This window comes from Centroberyx gerrardi, chromosome 6 (genome assembly GCF_048128805.1).
Source record: "Centroberyx gerrardi isolate f3 chromosome 6, fCenGer3.hap1.cur.20231027, whole genome shotgun sequence".
NCBI lineage: Eukaryota > Metazoa > Chordata > Actinopteri > Beryciformes > Berycidae > Centroberyx > Centroberyx gerrardi.
Genome location: NC_136002.1, coordinates 17,998,601 through 18,017,069, shown reverse-complemented (window position 1 = coordinate 18,017,069; position 18,469 = coordinate 17,998,601). Strand labels below are relative to the sequence as shown.

At 42.8% G+C, this 18,469-nt stretch overlaps 1 protein-coding gene across 3 annotated transcripts in view; it reads left to right on the top strand.

The window, feature by feature from the left end:
• The window catches only part of LOC139912734 (LIM domain kinase 1), a 56,644-nt gene extending 39,868 nt beyond the window's left edge, over positions 1-16,776 (top strand). For all 3 annotated transcript variants that reach the window (XM_071900616.2, XM_071900618.2, XM_071900619.2), the window contains 13 exons: positions 2,554-2,663; positions 4,515-4,733; positions 5,204-5,309; positions 6,080-6,291; positions 6,837-7,023; positions 7,285-7,371; positions 9,369-9,500; positions 9,777-9,836; positions 10,317-10,382; positions 11,073-11,244; positions 11,514-11,569; positions 12,578-12,735; positions 13,173-16,776. In XM_071900616.2, coding sequence (XP_071756717.2) covers positions 2,554-2,663; positions 4,515-4,733; positions 5,204-5,309; positions 6,080-6,291; positions 6,837-7,023; positions 7,285-7,371; positions 9,369-9,500; positions 9,777-9,836; positions 10,317-10,382; positions 11,073-11,244; positions 11,514-11,569; positions 12,578-12,735; positions 13,173-13,341 — 1,734 coding nt within the window. In that variant the 3' untranslated portion in view covers positions 13,342-16,776. The remainder of the gene's footprint in view (positions 1-2,553; positions 2,664-4,514; positions 4,734-5,203; positions 5,310-6,079; positions 6,292-6,836; positions 7,024-7,284; positions 7,372-9,368; positions 9,501-9,776; positions 9,837-10,316; positions 10,383-11,072; positions 11,245-11,513; positions 11,570-12,577; positions 12,736-13,172) is intronic.
• Positions 16,777-18,469: the final 1,693 nt, after the last annotated feature.

Here is an 18,469-nt window from a genome sequence, read left to right as displayed (position 1 = left end):
CACACACACACACACACACACACAACCCCCCCTCCACACACACACGCACAATAGTGGGCCGCCACAGCTAGAAAACTACTACTACTCCTGGAGAAAATGAAAAAATTCTGATATCTGTTATAATGCAGTATAATTTTAGGACATTGCAGTTACATAGTAAAACATCCAAATAAAAACAGTTTTAGTGCCTACAACCTGCACTAGAACCAAAACTGAGACACAAGAATTACCTACAACCAAATCTACTGCTAAAAGCTATAATTGGAAAAACTCAAAACATCAAGTATTAGTATTTAATCTTTGTTCAAATGATCTTTTCTTCCCCACAGTAATGTTATGTCTTATTTAGTTAAGACACTTAAACTCTAAATTCACCTCTCCTTACAGTCTCATTCCTACCCGCCCTCCCTATTTCGTGATGCGGTGTCTTCACACTCCTGTGATCATAACTGTCATGAAGATGTCAGGCAGTAATTGTTGTTTATGACCCCGTCTAATAAGGCGACTAGGAGGACAAAAAAAAGAGAGTGAGTCAGTTAATAAGCCCCAAGGCTGCTTTTTTCTGCTCATCTGCCTCGCTCCTCGTCCCATTACGAAGCCATTACATCTCTTTTTTTCTCCTCTCATTCTCTCTCTGTCTACTCTATCTACTACTCCAGATAGAGTAGACAGCCTTACTCTATCTATTCAATATGGCAGGGTCTCTCTTTTTCTTTGTTTTTCCCACTCAAAAACACATACAGGAAAAAGAGGGCAGAAAATCATTTTTACTGTGTTAAGATTTTCTCTGGTTTGGAGCCCAGTCTCTCTATTCTTGTTTCTCTCTGCTGCCTCCAGGAAGTCGTTTTACTCCGTCTCTCTCATCGCCAAGTGCTGGCACTTGTTAACAGATGAAGAATTTTGGTTCTGTATTTAGCTGGAAGGAGCTGCTCAAATGAATTACTTAAAAAGTCATTAATTAATTTGCTTGCACAGTGTCGTCCTCCCTGCAGCCTTAGGGCCCTCTGCATGTGTTTCCGTGTCTGTGTGTTCTGGTGGTTTCCAAGGAAACGCTCCCAGGAGGGTGGGGCAGACATATGGCTGTAGACATTGATTTTATTGATTCTTTGATCTTTTTCCTCTTGCTTTTGTTTTATCAGTTTTATTGACCATTTAGAAGCAGCATTTCTCTCTTTGGGCGAATGGCAGTTGTGCTTTAAATTTCCATGAGACTGACTTTGTAGGCTGCAGCTGACAGCTGTGGCTGAGTCTGCTCCATGTCCACATTCTGCCCCACAGTCATCATGCTTCAGTTTCCCTATAAAACAGGGTATTTTTCCAAATGAAAATGAGTGAAGCTTTTAAGATCACAGAATTTTCTCTATCATGAGATCTTTTAACTTTGTCTCGTAAAAGAAAATTATATCTCCTGAGTTTTCTTTTTTCTTTAAATTATGGGGCTGCACAAGAAGAATTTGATTTGTCCATTTCTTTGTTTTCCCCTTATATTTCATTGATTATTCTTTGTTCATCACTCCCCCTTGCTACCCCCCCTTCACCGCCCTAGACCCCCCCCCTTCCGTGTTTGCATACTGTATTAGAATTGCAGATCATTGCAGCTCAGAGATGCTGTCATGCGCCCCACCCTTTCCAATTTTTTCTGCCACTCAAAGCACAAAATGAGACCACAACACGGTCCTCTTGGGAGAGTCTGGCGCTGGTGGACTTAATAAGACCTCCTCAACCTCTAGCCGTTAAGACCAGGATTGTACGGCTCTTGTTTAATCAGAGTCGTCGCTAAGCAGTTGAGTGGGCGGGTCATTTGCATTAAAAGCACAATATTACCTGAAGGAGTTAAAAAGGGTCGTGTATCGACCTCAGATGGAGGTGCGGGCCACTTCGGCTTATTGATCCTCAGTCGATCAGAACACAACTAGCAAGGACAAACAGATTTAATGAGGAACAGTAAAATGGGAGGCCAATATTCTCAATTCACCGTAGATGATGCAATGATGATTTTAATGAAATAACCATTTTAGCAGCCTATAGGTTATCTGCTGTCTATCTGATGGACACCCGGAGCACTGAGCTGAAATCTCCAGTAGCAGCATCATCCCCAGATCCGCTGGTGTGCTTAATCTTGTCATTGCCTGCTCTGTTTTTTGGCCATAACTCAATTCCCTCTCTTGCTTGCAGAAATGCCGTAAGCCCTGGAAGGGATCTGGCAGCAGCAAACTCAATCTCCCGGCTTGTAACTCAGCATTGCCCTTGATGACCGGATCCCGCCCTACTTGTTCTATCTGGCATCACGTTGCTCGTTGCTCCGGTCACAACACACACACTGCTGTGTTTATTTTTTTCTCTGTATATCAGAACATTGAGCAACCTAGTACATCGAATTAGCAGTCAGTGCAGTGTTGTTTACGTCAATCTTAAAGGGCACAGCAATGTTTACAGTAAATGCTCCTAAATGAGACTTGTTGGATGATAATGTGTCCAGGTTTCCGCACGTGTGTGTTATGATGCCAATGTCAGATTGTCCATTTACCTCTGTCTGTGTTGTGTGTTGGGCAGGTCGCGGGGGAACAGAAGTACCACCCAGAGTGCTTCACCTGTCTGAACTGCAGGGCGTTCATCGGTGATGGGGACACATATGCCTTGGTGGAGCGGTCCAAACTCTACTGGTGAGCCTCGAACGCCACATCATACAAGGTTGCCAACAGAGGGAAATGTAGAGCGCACACACCAGGTTATCATAATCAATCAAAATCTAATTTATCCCCCATGGACACACATGTACCAGGAATTCGACCTGGTAGCCGCTGCAGACAATAATCACATTCACACAAGGGAATATGAGAATACAAAAGTCAACTAAATACAAATTACAATAAAATATTGATCGTGCAAATAGACTGTAAAATGTCTGGAGTGGTTGTAAACATGATACTCAGTGTTTAGTGTAAAATACTAAATCTTGTTGCATTCCTCTGTCTATTTACCTCGTATCCTAATGTTATAGCAGTGATATGTTATGCAACACGTAGCTTAACCTTAACATTGGAGTATGTGGTGGGGATGCTGTGTCCTCCCAATTTACCCAAGCCAATTTTCCTTGTTACAGTTTTAGTTTTTCTACCTCTGCTCCAATCTAATCCTCTTCAAATGCCTTTGATGTTTAACCAAAACCGCTAAAAAACTTCTAAGAAGCTAAAGCAGTCATTGATTGACAGAATCCTAAATTTATCCAGCTTATTTTTGGCTTCAAAGGCTGGTTGTCTCCTTCATGACGAACTGTGGTGAAAATGTCCCTTCAAGAGCTAATCATGGCCAAAGAGAGAGAGAACTCACCTCAGCCACAGTGTTGCTGCGGATGTTCGAGGTTATGTTGTGAAATTTGACACAGAAGTCTATTTTGGATGCACAGACAGACACGCACAGCAACACACACACACACACTGAATGCTTCACATACTGAATTTTCCAGCCACATACACACACACAGCTACCAAGGAGCGACATTCTTCTACTGTTGGTGACATAGACAAAGTTGTTTGGATTTTATTGGCTTGCTCAAGGCAAATCTACAGTAGCACACCAGTTATATCAAATCTCCTGGCACCAGTTTCACTCTCAATTTTAATATCCATAGCAGTCAAACTGCAGATTCAGACCGGGAACATTATGATCGCAACGAGTTGAGAACATTCGTCGCTTAAAGGCCTTGTTGTGTCTCTGTTTGGAGTAATCAGGTTGTTGTTGGCTTGTGCAGCTCCAGGCTTGTGTTAATGTGCCTGTCATTAGCTTCAGGCTTAAATAACAGAGGGTACAATGTGAAACAGGCTCTAGTAAGTGAAACTGGTACAAATTGCACTACATGGAGATACATACAGAGCCGGCTTTGTCCTCTCGCTGACTTTCAGTGGGTGATGAGTGATCGACTCAAAAGCCTCTCTGCATTTATTAAGAGATTTGTGTGTTACAAGGCTGGCTTTTTTCAGGTGACGGCATGAATGGAAATCGGCAATTACGAAAATTACTGTTGTGCAGTGTGTGTTTCAGTACATATCTCCTGTAAAAAGGGGCCACTCACTGGTGTGTTGGTTTTGCATCACTTGATAGCTATTTCATGAGTCCTCACTGAATTCCCAGTTTTTGGGAAAGAGACTTGTTTATAACCCAAACTTACGAAATATGTTTTGGCTTCTCAAACGTTGTTCTCTGACCATCCCCTCTGCACAATGACCGCCTCAGTGTTTTCCCAAGCTAAAGCAATATCTTCTCAACAGCATGTGATGCTATGAAAAGTGTCGTAATGAGAACTGTAAGTTCCCCTTCTGATTACTATTGCACAGGCGTAAACCCCACGAGGATTCCCATTTTCTGTACATGACTAACTCTTTCTTATAACTTCCCTCCTCTCTCTGTCTCTCTTCTGTCTCCTTCTCTCTCTCCTTCCTTATTCCCTCTTTGTCCTTCCTTCCCTCTTGTCTTTTTCTCCCTCCTGCTTTTTTCTCCTATCCCTCCATCTCCAGCGGCCACTGTTACTACCAGACTATCGTGACTCCGGTGTCACTGCCGGACTCGCCATGCTCGCGGATCCCTCACACCGTCACCCTGGTGTCCATCCCAGCCTCTGCCGAGGGCAACAATGGGCGCAGGGGGCGGGGCTTCTCCGTGGCCATCGACCAGCCGCTCAGCCCCACCAACGGCTACAGCAGCCCCGAACATGGACACACTGTCAGGGTCTCCCAGTGAGTCTATCTGCCTGTGTGTTTTGTGGGTGAGATGTATCGTAGTGTGTGTGTGAGTGACAAAGAGTGTGAGTGGAATAGCGCCAGACAGATGGTGCTGATGTTGAAATTGAATGATGGAGAACAGAGCTGCTCAAGAGGAACTGGAAGGTAAAAGCCTCCTTTGGGAAGTTGATGGAGAGTGGAAACATTATGAGAGATCAGTAAATGAAGGGTGGGGGACAAAGGATGTGGGAGGGAAGATTAAATAAAATGGAGGTCAGGGCGATAGATGGGATGGATGATTTATTTAAAATTCATGCAGAACAGAATGAAAGGAAAAGGAAATGATAAGAAATAGAAGTTACTGTCATTTAAATGAACTGAAAACTCATCATATACCATGTTAGTGTCCAATTGAAGAGCTGAAAATGTATCTGAATATGTTCTGAAATGCTTAGTCCTTATCGTTATCGTCGTTCCTTATCCAGGGTGGACGCAGACTGCATCAGTCCCGACGTGAAGAATTCCATTCATGTTGGAGATAGGATCCTGGAAATCAATGGGACGCCCATTCACAATGTTCCTCTGGATGAGGTATTCACTGTCACATTTTTACAGTCAGAAATATTAGACTTTCAAAGTGTAAAGGAATACCTTGATGTTTCGAATGTTATTGAGGGGGAAAAAGTGTGAGCATTTATCCTTCAGTTATCCAAAAACCTGCTTGTTAGGGTCCCTAAACACTAAGAACGCTAACCAGTGTTTTTTCAGTTAGATAGTAATTATGAAGTACCTGGTGAAGAAAGATTATCATTTCATGTTATCCCTTTTTTCAGTTGCTCCGACAAGTAGAGCGACAATAGTAGCTTTCGCAGTATAATTGGATGGTGGTTTATACAGTAACTGAGTTATCGGGAACCAGAGCAGAGAAAAGTTGATATTCCATTAACCGTTGATGAAAGAAATGGATCTGTTTGTGAGAGGGAAATCACAAAGGAGTAACAAGTTCATCCATCTGGAAGGACCTAAGCAATCCTAACTCAGTCTTTGGGCTCCTGGGGGTGGAATCTCATTCTAAACACATCCCGACTGAACAATGTGCAGCGTTTCAATGTTGTATTGTTGAATATCCACCTAACCAGAGTAGATTTCCCTGGGGCAGAACGATCCTTTATATGTACTCACACCATCCAGGGACAGAGGGTAGAATCTCATTCTGAATTTACTGTAACTCATCCAAACCAAGCGATGTGTAGCATTCTGATGTACTTCATCCACTAGACCATTTCACTATCTTTAACAGAGATCACTGCTGTTGTAATTCTGGACTGACCAGCCCCTCTAACCCCCTCCCCTTCGTCCAGATTGATCTGCTGATCCAGGAGACCAGTCGGCTGCTCCAGCTCACCATCGAGCACGACCCCCACAGCCAGGGGCAGGAGGGGGGCTCTTTGGAGGCCGAGGAGCAGGTGGACGGGCCCCTGTCCACCCCTCTGTCCGAGGGACCCAGCCCCATCCTGCCCATCACCCAGCCCCCCAACCCCGACATCAGCAGCCTGCGCTCCCGCATCATCACGTAAGAAACAGACAGATATAGTGTTGCTTTTAGGCCAACAAGCATTTTATAAGAGGCAGTAGGAGTCGATACCTCATTTTGTAATGAGACATTTCAGTCATCATGACACTATAGCTACTGGGCACAGATGTTACTCCAGTGGACTAATTTACTGTAAACCAGACTACATACATACAGAAAGTGTCAAGGCATGTAGATGTATGTTTTAAAAAACAATACTGCTTGTCAATATATTCACTTTACAGATACACAGGTAACATATGTACAGAATGTGCTGATTTGGATATGCACCCATGGTATTTGTCCCTTTACATTGTGTTAATTAGGAGGCGGGTGCTTTATGACAATGCTAGCAGCAGATATTTGACACTTTGACAGCCAACATGCCTGCTTACCAATGATAAAGGATATCTCTAACTTTCCTCCTACTCTCCTCTCTTTCACCCCTTCCATCACTGTATCCTCCCTGTCTCTCTCTCTCTCTTGTTTTCTTTCTCTCTCTGTCTCTTTTCGCCACTCTGCCCTTCTCCCCTCTCACCCCCCAGGCGGAGCTACAGCATCGATAAGTCGCCGTGCTCCAGTAACGCGGCATCCCCTCTCTCTCAGAGGAAGGACATCAACCGCTCCGAGTCGCTCCGCGTCGTCTCCAACCGCACGCACCGCATCTTCCGCCCCTCTGACCTCATCCACGGAGAGGTGCTGGGGAAGGGCTGCTTCGGACAGGCCATCAAGGTTAGTCTGGAGACAGAGGCGCTGCCAACACATTTGCATGCCAGCCTGTATGTACATGAGCAATTGAGTCATGTTTATAATGTCCAGAAGATGGCAGCATTGAGATAATTTTGTGGCAGAGGGAGAGAGAGAAAGTGGGATAGAGTGTAAGATACAGTGAAAATTAAACTTCATCTTTTCTGAACACATCCCAGACTTTTCAAGATTTTGGCCCTCCACACTGACATAGGTGGGATAATGTTGTGTTTTGTGTTGTCGCAGGTGACCCACAGGGAGACAGGGGAGGTGATGGTGATGAAGGAGTTGATCCGCTTTGATGACGAGACACAGAGGACTTTCCTGAAAGAGGTGAGTGGAGACAGACAAGCCCAGTGCTTGTATTATCTGGGAATATAAAATGTACTCAGATCTGTTCAGAGGCCGAATCAATACAAACAATAAATCTCTGCGGTGTTCTTCTCTGCAATAGAAAGTAGTCATTTGTTAAACTGACATCTGAAATCGATGAGTCTTGCACTCTCATCACAAGATGATCGAACCGCAATATGTTCATAAACCATGTCATTGCCTACAAATCTAACTTTAAGTGAAATATTATTGATGGTTCAAAACCAGCCTTTCTCTTACAGTGAAAGCAGGCAGTAGTCTAAACTTTATAAAGCAGGCTTGTTGCTGGAAGGCTGCAGGTTTCAGTTTCATGGACCAGCTGGGAAAATCTGGGCTGGGGAAGTAAATGAATAATTCTCTTCGTCTCTGACCAAAAGCAGAAGATGAGGCTAAATTTAGCAGCTCCTCGCTGTGAATGTGGGGCATTTCTGTAAAAAGGGAAGTGCTCTCGGTGTTCTACCCTGAATAAATGAAAGTTACAGTAAATATAAGAAAAATAGCATTGATCTAGGGCAAAAAAGGAGTGTGAATGCAGTCCCTTCATCTCAAATGTTCCACTCTAAGCTTTAACTTGCCTCCTGTCCTCTCATAAAGTCAAGAAGATAGCAGGGCATGACTCATACCTCCAGGTTATAGACTTCTGTAAGAGTTTTGGGGGGATTATTACCCTTTAAGTGGCATGAATTACTCCCTCAGGGGATCGCCCACCCCTCGGCTTGTATGTTATTTTGGGATGGACACTGTGGCCAGCACTCGCTGTTTGATGTTGAGTCTCACTCAGCCAGTTAACAACCCTCTAATTGAGACGTCTTAAGTTCAGGAAAATTGTTCCAGTGTGTGTGCGTGTGTATGTGAGTGTTTTTTTTATTTAGTTACTAGAACAGGGAGTCGTTTCTTTGTAATTGGGGTGTCAAAAAAAAAAAAACAGCTATAAAACAAACCCCTGACCATAATAAGCATGATTATTACACCCTCTGGCTGTTTGTTTGTAGGTGGTCCAAGTCTAACATGTTGCTGTGAAGTTAAAACAGTTATGGTAGTGAACTTGGTTGGAGCACTATAGCATCGCTGATGAAGATTTGGCAAGAACGCACCAAACATTTCAACACACACACAGACTCTAAGGTTCTGTTGAAGGGCTAGATTTAAGCAAGGAATTAAGGGTGTGTGTGTGTGTGTCTGTGTGTGTGTAATGATGACCAGTCTCCTCCTCCTCCACAGTCCAAGCTTCAGGGAGGGAAGCTCTTTACGAGGTGTCAGGGTAGTCCTCTAAACCGAGTCCTTCTAGCCTCTTTAACCACGCTTTCTGGGTAGCTCAGCCTCCAGCTCTGCAGAAATAAAAATACAACACTTCATCGCTCCCAATCCACCTCCTTTAAACTTCACTGGACCACGCATATAGTTCCTCTGTTGACTTTTAAATCAGAATAAATAAAGCAGAAAATTGTAAAAGAGACCAGAATATCCTGTTGTGAATGTTGAACGAATCAAACATTTTTTTGATTCAAACACCAAAGCAATGGGAACTGAACTAATATTCAAGCCCTCAAGTCATACAGCAGGTGATTCTGCAAGACCTTAGTTCACCTGAGAATATTCAGTCTAGAAGTGGGATAGACTGGAGCACTGAATCAAACTTTTAAGGCAAACAACATTATTCAGAGACTATCCGGATTAATGGAATTTTAAATTGGTACGATAACGCTTTCAAATACAATGAGCATCTCATTAATTTAGAGGAAAAAGTTTACCAAAGGGCTTATTGAATACAATTTTAATGAAGAAAGTAGAATAATTGACTTTATTTTTCATAACAGAATCAAGGCACAGTTGAGTTCATTTCACAGGACACATTTCACAGTGTAGCTCTTGAGATCCGCTGCGCTAAAACGATCCTTGACCAGTATTCCTGTTTTGAGATGCTGTGATAGTGAAAATGCCTGTGGCTGTTTCACCAGGTGAAGGTGATGCGCTGCCTGGAGCACCCCAACGTGCTCAAGTTCATCGGAGTCCTCTACAAGGACAAGAGACTCAACTTCATCGCAGAGTACATCAAGGGAGGCACCTTGAGGGAAATCATCAAGAAAATGGTGAGGGGAAGTGTGTGTGTGCCTGCAGGCATTATGTTAGTGTATCTACATTTGTGTGTCTGTGTGTGTTTGTTGTTTCTCTGCTCAGTATTCGTAATGCTTGTTAAATTTTTTTGGGGTAAGATTAACGGTTTCAGTAAGCGGTTTGGTCTCGGATTGCCTCGGATGGAGTCTTTTTTAGTTTGCCATAAAGTTTTAATTAATAGTAATGAGTCGGCAGTAGTGGCTGACCCTGAAGTCTGAAGTCTAATCTAGTCTGATCTACTTTATTCACAGGACAGCAACTATCCCTGGAACCAGCGAGTCAGTTTTGCAAAGGACATAGCTGCTGGCATGGTGAGTTCAAAAAGGAAAAGTACAAAGAATTGTAGTTGCTTCTGTAATCCAAAACAGTTTCACCTGTCGAGTGTCTCCAGGGAGTCAAATTCCTTGATGAGTGCAGTAGTGAATGCAGTGGTTCCTATTAGCTTTACTGCTATCTCCCTCTAGTGGCCATGTATGTGAGCTACAGCACCGGCGCACGTCCCATGCGCAGTCTTTTCCATCCCCCTATGGAAATCACAGCATGAATTCCTGCAGGATTAGACCATGGGTTAAATGTTCTCCTTTGATATGAGTACAATGATGAATGTAGCACATGACTGGATTACTGCATTTACAGCGCTAGCTACTCCCAAGGCTTTTGTGTATGAGATGAAACAAAGCCAGATTGTTCCTCTTGGCATGGCTTCAAGATTACCACTTAAACCTTGTTTTTCTTTTTTATTCTTCCTGACTTTCTGTCCTCCTCTATCTGTCTATCTATCTGTCATCCAGTCATATCTGCATTCCATGAACATAATCCACCGAGACCTGAACTCACACAACTGTCTGGTCCGAGAGGTAAGAACTAGGGTGTGTGTGTGTGTGTGTGTGTGTGTGTGCATGCATGTTGTGTGTGTACTTTGAGGATTAACACATTGCACCTGTCTGTTGTGAAGACAGTTCGGAGCCAACCTGAGAGATTCCTGCAACACAAACACACAGAAGAGCTTTGTTAGTGCTAGGTACAGCAGGCTAAGCCTTCTTAAAACACACTCCACATGAGTAACATGTAGTGTAAACTTCCAGCTTAGCTTAATAAAACAGAGAGAGTATTGTACACATGTCATATGGAAACAAAAAGTCTGTATTATAGAGCTCTTCTACGAGCAGCTTGGACTTGAACTTCAAGCAGCCTGTGTTTAGGGGCAGAAGATTGGTGGAGCTGAACACTACTATTCCCTTGGTGCTTTTATTCCTTTTAGCTCACATTCTGTCTCTCTCTCTCTCTCTCTCTCTCTCTGTATCTCCCTCTCTCAATGTTCAATTTCAATTTAAACTTGCTTTTTTGGCATGACATGTAAAATACATTTGTTGCCAAAGCATATAGAGGGTTGTCCCCTCTCTCTTTCACTGCATTCTTTCTCTCTCTCTCTCTCTCTCTCTCTCTCCCTCTCTCAATGTATAATAAGCTCCTCTGCACAATGTCTTTTTGTAGCACAACAGTTACATTTTATGACATGGCTGCCTGTCTAATTTGTCCGCATGTAGAACAACACAGTGGTGGTGGCAGACTTTGGGTTGGCTCGGCTCATGGTGGAAGACAAGCACCAGGACAAGCTGTCCCAGCAGGGCAAGCTGCCGGGCCTGAAGAAGCCCGACCGCAGGAAGAGGTACACAGTGGTGGGAAACCCCTACTGGATGGCTCCCGAGATGATCCACGGTACGACCGGCATCCAGGGGATGTCTGCATGCTCTTTTCAGTAATATCTAGCTACTGATTTACACTGATACACTGATTCACACCTGGGAGCTACCTAGTAAAATCTACAGTCAACTGGGGGTTAAGTTCAAGTGCACTTCCACAGTAGTTGTTGACTATACATGACATACCTCCCAAAAATATTCATTCCTTACATTTTCTTGAACCCTTTTATACAATCTGCGTGCCAAAGTAAACAACAGCCTCATTTTGTCCTTTTTACTTCCCAGGGAAGAGCTATGATGAGAGAGTGGATATCTTCTCCTTTGGCATCATGCTCTGCGAGGTGAGTGGCCCCCGCTCTCTAATTCTCCGTGGAAATGATACCCCAGACAGTCCTCTAGGATTACACAGATGTTTTTTGTTTGATTAGTGTAACCAAAAAAATGCTAGATTTTTTTTGTCACCTTCTGTGAAGTGTTTTGTGTCCTTATTTGCTATAAAAAGTCCTTCTAAAGCTTGAAGGTATCCATTCATTGGTTGAGGTTATTTGGATAGTCCAGTGTTGATTATCAACGATGACAAAAAGTAGATGTTCAACAAAGTGTCACTTGCCAATCCGCTGCATCTCTACAGACTGTGTAACCCAAAAAACTGACCTTAGCCTCACCCTAACTCTAAATCCCATTTTTAACCCACAAACCTTACTTGTTGACTGTATTTCTAACCTTGACCCCAACCCTAAGATTAACCCTAACCAAGACATTGAATATCTACAGACTACTTTTGTGAGAATCACCTGAAACTCTATTTTACTGACACATTATATAGTCCCTTAATAGGACGTTGAGTATTAACAAAAGTGTTAAAGTGTGACCAAAAAATCTTGCTGCTCCAAAATAATATGTATTTCTGGAGGGCCCATCCTGAGCTCGGTAAAAGGTATTTAGAATCCAACTGAAACTCCAGCCCCACTTCTCCTTCAAAGTTCAAAGTGTGGTAATCTTCGGCCCCGGCTACCCTAAACACACTTTGGGCTCAACAGCTTGGTTCAGTCTCTCAGAATATGAATTCCCCACATGGACACCATTAGCCAGAGAATAGGGCAAGGATTAGAGAGAGGGGAAAAGCAAGGTTCTCTTCATGTGGCTACTGACAGGCAGACACACGGTGGCTGTGGTCTGCTGGGAATGATCAGGTTCAGCTTGGTGGGCTCACTGCCGGTTCGCCACAGATTGGCCCTGCTGGTGACAGGGACAGAGGGGACTCCCTTCCCTAAGACAGGGATCATTAACTCTTTTCTCTCTCTCTCCCTCTCTCTCTCTCTTCATCCGCCCCCTATCTTTCTCACCAGATAATCGGCAGGGTGAATGCCGACCCAGACTATCTCCCCCGGGCGGTGGACTTTGGACTGAATGTGTCTGGCTTCCTGGAGCACTTCTGTCCCCCCGACTGTCCCCCCGCCTTCTTCCCCATGGCTGCCGTGTGCTGTGATCTTGATGCAGACAAACGGTCAGACATCTTAAACAGCTTCACTTTTAAATGTTGCTTAAAGCTGCCGTAGGTAACTTTTATGGATTATCAATTATTTAGAAGTAATAAAAATCAATTGCCTCGTTTGGTGGCCAAAGACGAGCAGGATAATATCAGAACCTCAGAAACAGCGGTTGCCCCATTCCTCTGCTATTCTCATTTCAAAATGAAATGTGTGGAAACCCATCCGACCAATGAGGAGAAGTCTGACTCCGTCCTGTCAATCACTCCTCCTGTCACTCACTAGTGACAGGAGGAGTGGGAAGCATGTCATTCCTTGTGTTTGAATTTATGGAGATTTGATCTCTTTCCTCCCAAACTTACCTACAGCAGCTTTAGTGTGTCAGCAAAAACAAAAATCTCAAATAACCAGCTATCAGGAAACCAAGATCGCTAACTGTCTGCTTAATCCTCAGCCCTGCTTTCACTAAACTGGAAGAGTGGCTAGAGAACCTGAAGATGCACCTGGACATCGGCCTGCCCATGGTGTCCGAACTGGACCAGCTGCACAAGGCCTTCTGGGGGAACCACAGCGTCACGCACTCCGAGAACGGCCTGCACCCCCACCCCGAACAGCCAGAGTAGGCTGGGTGGGACAGGAGGCGTAGGAAGTTAGAATGAACCCCACAAAGGGCGGCGGAAAGCGTTACAGCGGTCATGGGTAAGGGCAGCGCAGCAACCACCTACCTCGGGCGGTGCAGTGGCTGGGATTGCTTTGCCTAAGGGGGAGGTGTAATGTAAATTCCCTTCCGTGCCCAAGCGGACGCAGGCTGGCTCAGGCTTAACGAGTAGACTCAGGGGGAAAACGTGGATCTGAAAAGCCACCTGTGCGAGACGCGCACACACATTCAAAGTCACATCAAGAGACAATTCACTAACATAGCTTGATTCTGCTGCACCCTAAGCTAAACAGGAGCAGGTCATATGCAATCAGACCCACCTTTGAAATCATGACTCCACCCCTGAATCGTGTCTATTGTAGATTTAACATCAATGGGATTTCACCATTCATACCATTCAAGATTACTTACTGTAAGGTGTATATTCATGGGGGAAAAACAAGGCATAAAACAAAGCTTCAGCCTCCTCACTTGGGGTCTCTACAGAGTACATTGTACAGTGCGTGTTTGCAAGTGTTCCTGTGTGTGACTTTGGTTTGATTTTGTTTTTTGGTTTGGATATCAAAACTCCGACTTGTGAAAAATGCAAAGGAGAGGGGCTGGTTTTGCGTGCAAGACACTTAGGTTGAGATCCACTTACTGTCCAGTTGTAGAATATAGTCAAGCAGAGCCTTTGAAGCTTTAAATAGCTTTCTTAAACGTGCATGACTGTAAATAATCCTGTCAGGTCATATCTCTGCTCATCGTGTCCCGCTCCCCCCCCGTCATGCGGTGACCTCGTTTGGTCATTTACAGTAGAATGTTAATACAGGTCTACTTGTGTCTACTGCACTGCCCCTCTCCCTCACATTGTGTAGCACTGACTTAACTTTGAGGTACACATCTTTTGCATAACTTTGGTACATTGTCTCCCAATCTTTCAAGCTGTTAACCTTATCTCAGTCTTGTTGACGTGGTTATCTCACGCATTCAAACTCATACCAATGTACATAGCTGGTGACATTGTAAATGTTTTAAATATTGTAAATGTACAGACATATTTTATATACGTATGCTACATTGCCATATTTTTATTGGCTGACCAGTTGAAATTAAGGAGAGGAAAAGTTTGACTGCAGTTAATAGGGCACAGACAAACATTTTTTTTTTGGACATTTGTCACCATGGTGGCAGGTTAGGGGCTTTAAGTATTTGAGATGAAACAGTAACCTTGGCGCCCTAAAGCTCACCCGTAGAGCTCACATACAGTAAGTGTTATGCTCTGTTGCATCTCTCCCTCCACCAAGTCTGTTTATTTCTCAACATTTAATTGGTCCTGCTGGAGTTCTCATGTAACCTGTGTAGCAACTATATCACTTGAGTTTCAGCAAACACAATCGTAACGCCGGATTATCTATCTAGATTGTCACATCAGAATAGTTGAGAATCACTTCATTCAGCATGATCTTGTTGAACCAAATCCGCGTATTATGATCAAGTCTAATGATGCGCAACTTGAGAGTTTTTAGCTCTGGTCTCACATGCTGTACAGTAGTTCAGGTGTGGCGGCGATGGGAACAGGTACCTCCTCATTGTGTCTGTCCACATACTGTATCTGTCTCTCCTTCTGTGGACGACCCCGTTTGTTTACATGTAAATGCGTGCTGTAAATATCGCTGTAAACGTCTGTCCTTATATCTGTCTGTGTGCATTGCTTATATATGCGCTTTCGCACTCCTCAGAAATGATCTCTTTCACTGTCAAATTTCTCTCTTGCACCTTCTAATGTTCATTTTCTGTCTCTAAACTTCTTTCGTTTTATTTTCTACTCTGAGCTGCATGGTGTACTAGCTAGGCGTATTTACTTCTGCTACTAAACCAAGCTATTTTTGTCTCTAAATATTGTGACTTTTAAATAAGAAAACAAAGAATGAAAGACAAAAAGTAAACGGAAAAAGACAGGCGAAAAAGGAAATGAGAAAAAAAAACCACAGCATTTGTTTTTATATATAACCACTGAAATCTTTTTGTATAGATTTGAGTACTTTTATTTGCACTATATTACCAAATGGCTGGTTGAAGCCATGTTTTTTATTTTCCTCTCTTGGGCTACTTGTGATAAGGAATTAAATTATGTTGGTTCAGGTTGATATATGAATGCAAGACACTGATAGAGCCTTTCAATTGTAAAAATGGGTTCTGGGAAACACATCCTCTTGATAACAAACTGGACCACGTGGAGATTAGTGAAGCTACAGAAAATGTGTCTTGTTTAGGTTCATTTTTTGGCCGTGGTTCATTTTACAAAACATTGCAAATGCAATTTTGGCAGGACCTTTGTAAATACTGCTCGATTTCTGCAATCTTACCATCGACTGTATGCTACAAATATGAGCTTGTTTGAATTAAAATCATACGTCTTTGGTAATATTGACTTTATTTTCATTTTCAAGCCTTCAACAAAAAAACGTCTCAACTAAAAGTAGCATCACATCCAATTTAATAGATGTTGAGAGACAAGGTTTTCTGGTCTTTGCTACCAAGAGGATGTGCTGGCCCAGCTCTGCCTGCTGCCTACAGACTGGTCCTTTGTGAATGATGTTCTGTGTTGTTTCTGACTGACTGCTCGGTTTCACAATGTGATGTCCATAGAGGCTTCAACCACTGTTGGTCCCTCTTATAAATAGAGCACTTATACCGGCCTTTCCTCTCACCTTCCACCTCCTCATCATACCCTTTTGGCTCAGGGCCGTAAATTTTCTGGAGCTACTCTACTATTCAGTTAACGCAGCAACATCATAGAAAAGCAGTATTCTTCAATCACAGTATAGTAAAAGACTCAAAAGAGCATGCAACCCGATACGCAAACTATCCTTCTCTAAAGTGAGCCCATGCTGGTTGATGTGTTTGTCGGTGGGCATGTACGCGAGCGGCTTTGCCCCGTATCTGTCTCCATTCCTGTCTGAGCCATGTTAGCATGTTAGACGTGTCTGTGTGGATGTGTTGATGATCGATGAGAATGTTGCCGCAGCACTTCTTTGCAAAGGATCGTTACCTCTGAACAATGCTGTGCCTTTGTTGTAAGCTAGCCTTGCCAACGACTCGAAAACGTGTTCGTTTGAACTGATTTCCTTTTTTTTTGTATCATAAGTGCAAGCCTGATTCAAGTGGATTGAATATCATTGCTGATATTATGTTTTATGAGATTTCATCTTGTTCTGTATCATATTTATATTTTCCAGATCTCCATTGTAAGTTTTGATATTTTAGGATTGTATTTCTTTTTTGTTTTTTTTGTCTTATTTAATTTTTTTACACAAGCTGTGAAAACAATTCTGCACTTTAATCCTGAACGTGAACATTTAGAATCTGAGGAGGCGACTGTTTTTTGTCACAGCTGAAATAAAACTGTTGCTCCTTAAACAAACCAAGACTTGAAGTGTTTCTTAATTAATTCTGATGTCTTTTACTTCTCACTCATTGTGAGTCTTTATGAGTTTACTTCTCATTCATTGCAAACAAAAGCAGCACAGGTTCAGATAGCAGGTCATTGACATTGGTCTGCATTTTAATTAAATCACGTTATTTTGAGATAATTATTATCAAGTAACATTACAAACTTCTTGTTAAGAATTAAGAAGCTCACAGTATCAATGCTGAACCTCATCCTGGCTTAAACTGCAAAGCTCCACCTTCTGCAGAACAATGCAATCTGACCATGCAAGTTGGCTTTGCACTGCAAGGGGGAACAAAGGTGGCATAGGATCTTACCACCACCACTCTTCATTGCATCTCTTCCACCAGCTGGGAAGGATCTTCTAAAGCTGAAAACAGGAATATTTCAATTTAGGAGTGAGTTCACCCTATCACACGGTATCATCCATGTAATACTCGTCTTTCTAATGACAGTCCTCACACCACAGCGACCCCAGGTGAAGAGTTGGTTCAACCAAATGAGCCAGATGATGCACCGCTTTAGCATTATTTACAAGCCAGAGTACCATTGTAACGGATGATAACCAGTTACAAGTTTTGGTACCACTACTATATATTCCTCCACCATGATGCATTGTAGCACTTACTCTGGTCAAGAGAACACAGTGTGAATGTGTGGGAACAGTGTGATCCAGCTTCATCACTGGCTCTTAGGCTGCCCACTGCACCAGGAATTAACTGAAACAAAGAGTTCATGCTAGAAATGTACATTTCCCAGAGAAAATGTGTGGGCTAGATGAAAGCAGCAGGAACTGGCTCGCTTCAGCTCAAAAGTTAAAGTCACAAAGGTGAATTCATTAGAAATCTGTTAGATATTTATTTATTTGTTTATTTATTGATTTATTTTTTCAGGGACAATGCACATCAATCAACAGTCAAACTGTAAATGAGCCAGAGTTGGCCAGAAAGGCTAGTTTTCATCTGCTGTCCCTGGCCAGATGTTTAAATGGCAGCCTAAAATTTCAAATAAGATAGAATTAAAATGCATGTGTTACAGAGATAAAGAATTAAGTGACACAAGAGAGACAATAAAACAAGAAAGGACAGATTAGCAGACAATGGTATGTAGACAAAACAAATGCACATATAAGCATAGCGTACAAGACACTAAAGCAGGGCGGACACAATAACATAAGACTATAGCATGCGTCGGACAGAACAAACACACCTACAGTAAAAGCAATATGACACTAGAGCACATACACATCAGCACGGACAATAGCATGCACTGAACAAGACAAATACACATACTAGAGGCAAGACAAGCAAGCAGGACAAGACAGTTGGCAAGATGCCGGCAGAAGCATCGGTTGCAGTACTAATGTATACATGGCTGGCTATTAATAAGCCATAATTTCAGCTGCCCTGTGAAGGAACGGTAAGTACTGGACCACCAGATGTCACTATCTATCTCTACCATTCATTTCTATGGGGAAAAAATTAAGAATAAAAGTGAAATATCTTAAAAAGGTATTAAAAAGTATCTAAAAGTCAAATGCATCTGCACATCTCCTAAAAACCTGAACATTTTGAAGTTGGAACGGAATCTGTAGCTGAAAAAAAAAAAATGGACACAGTCCAAGTTTTTGGAGTTGATGCTACTACTACTACTAGGCTAC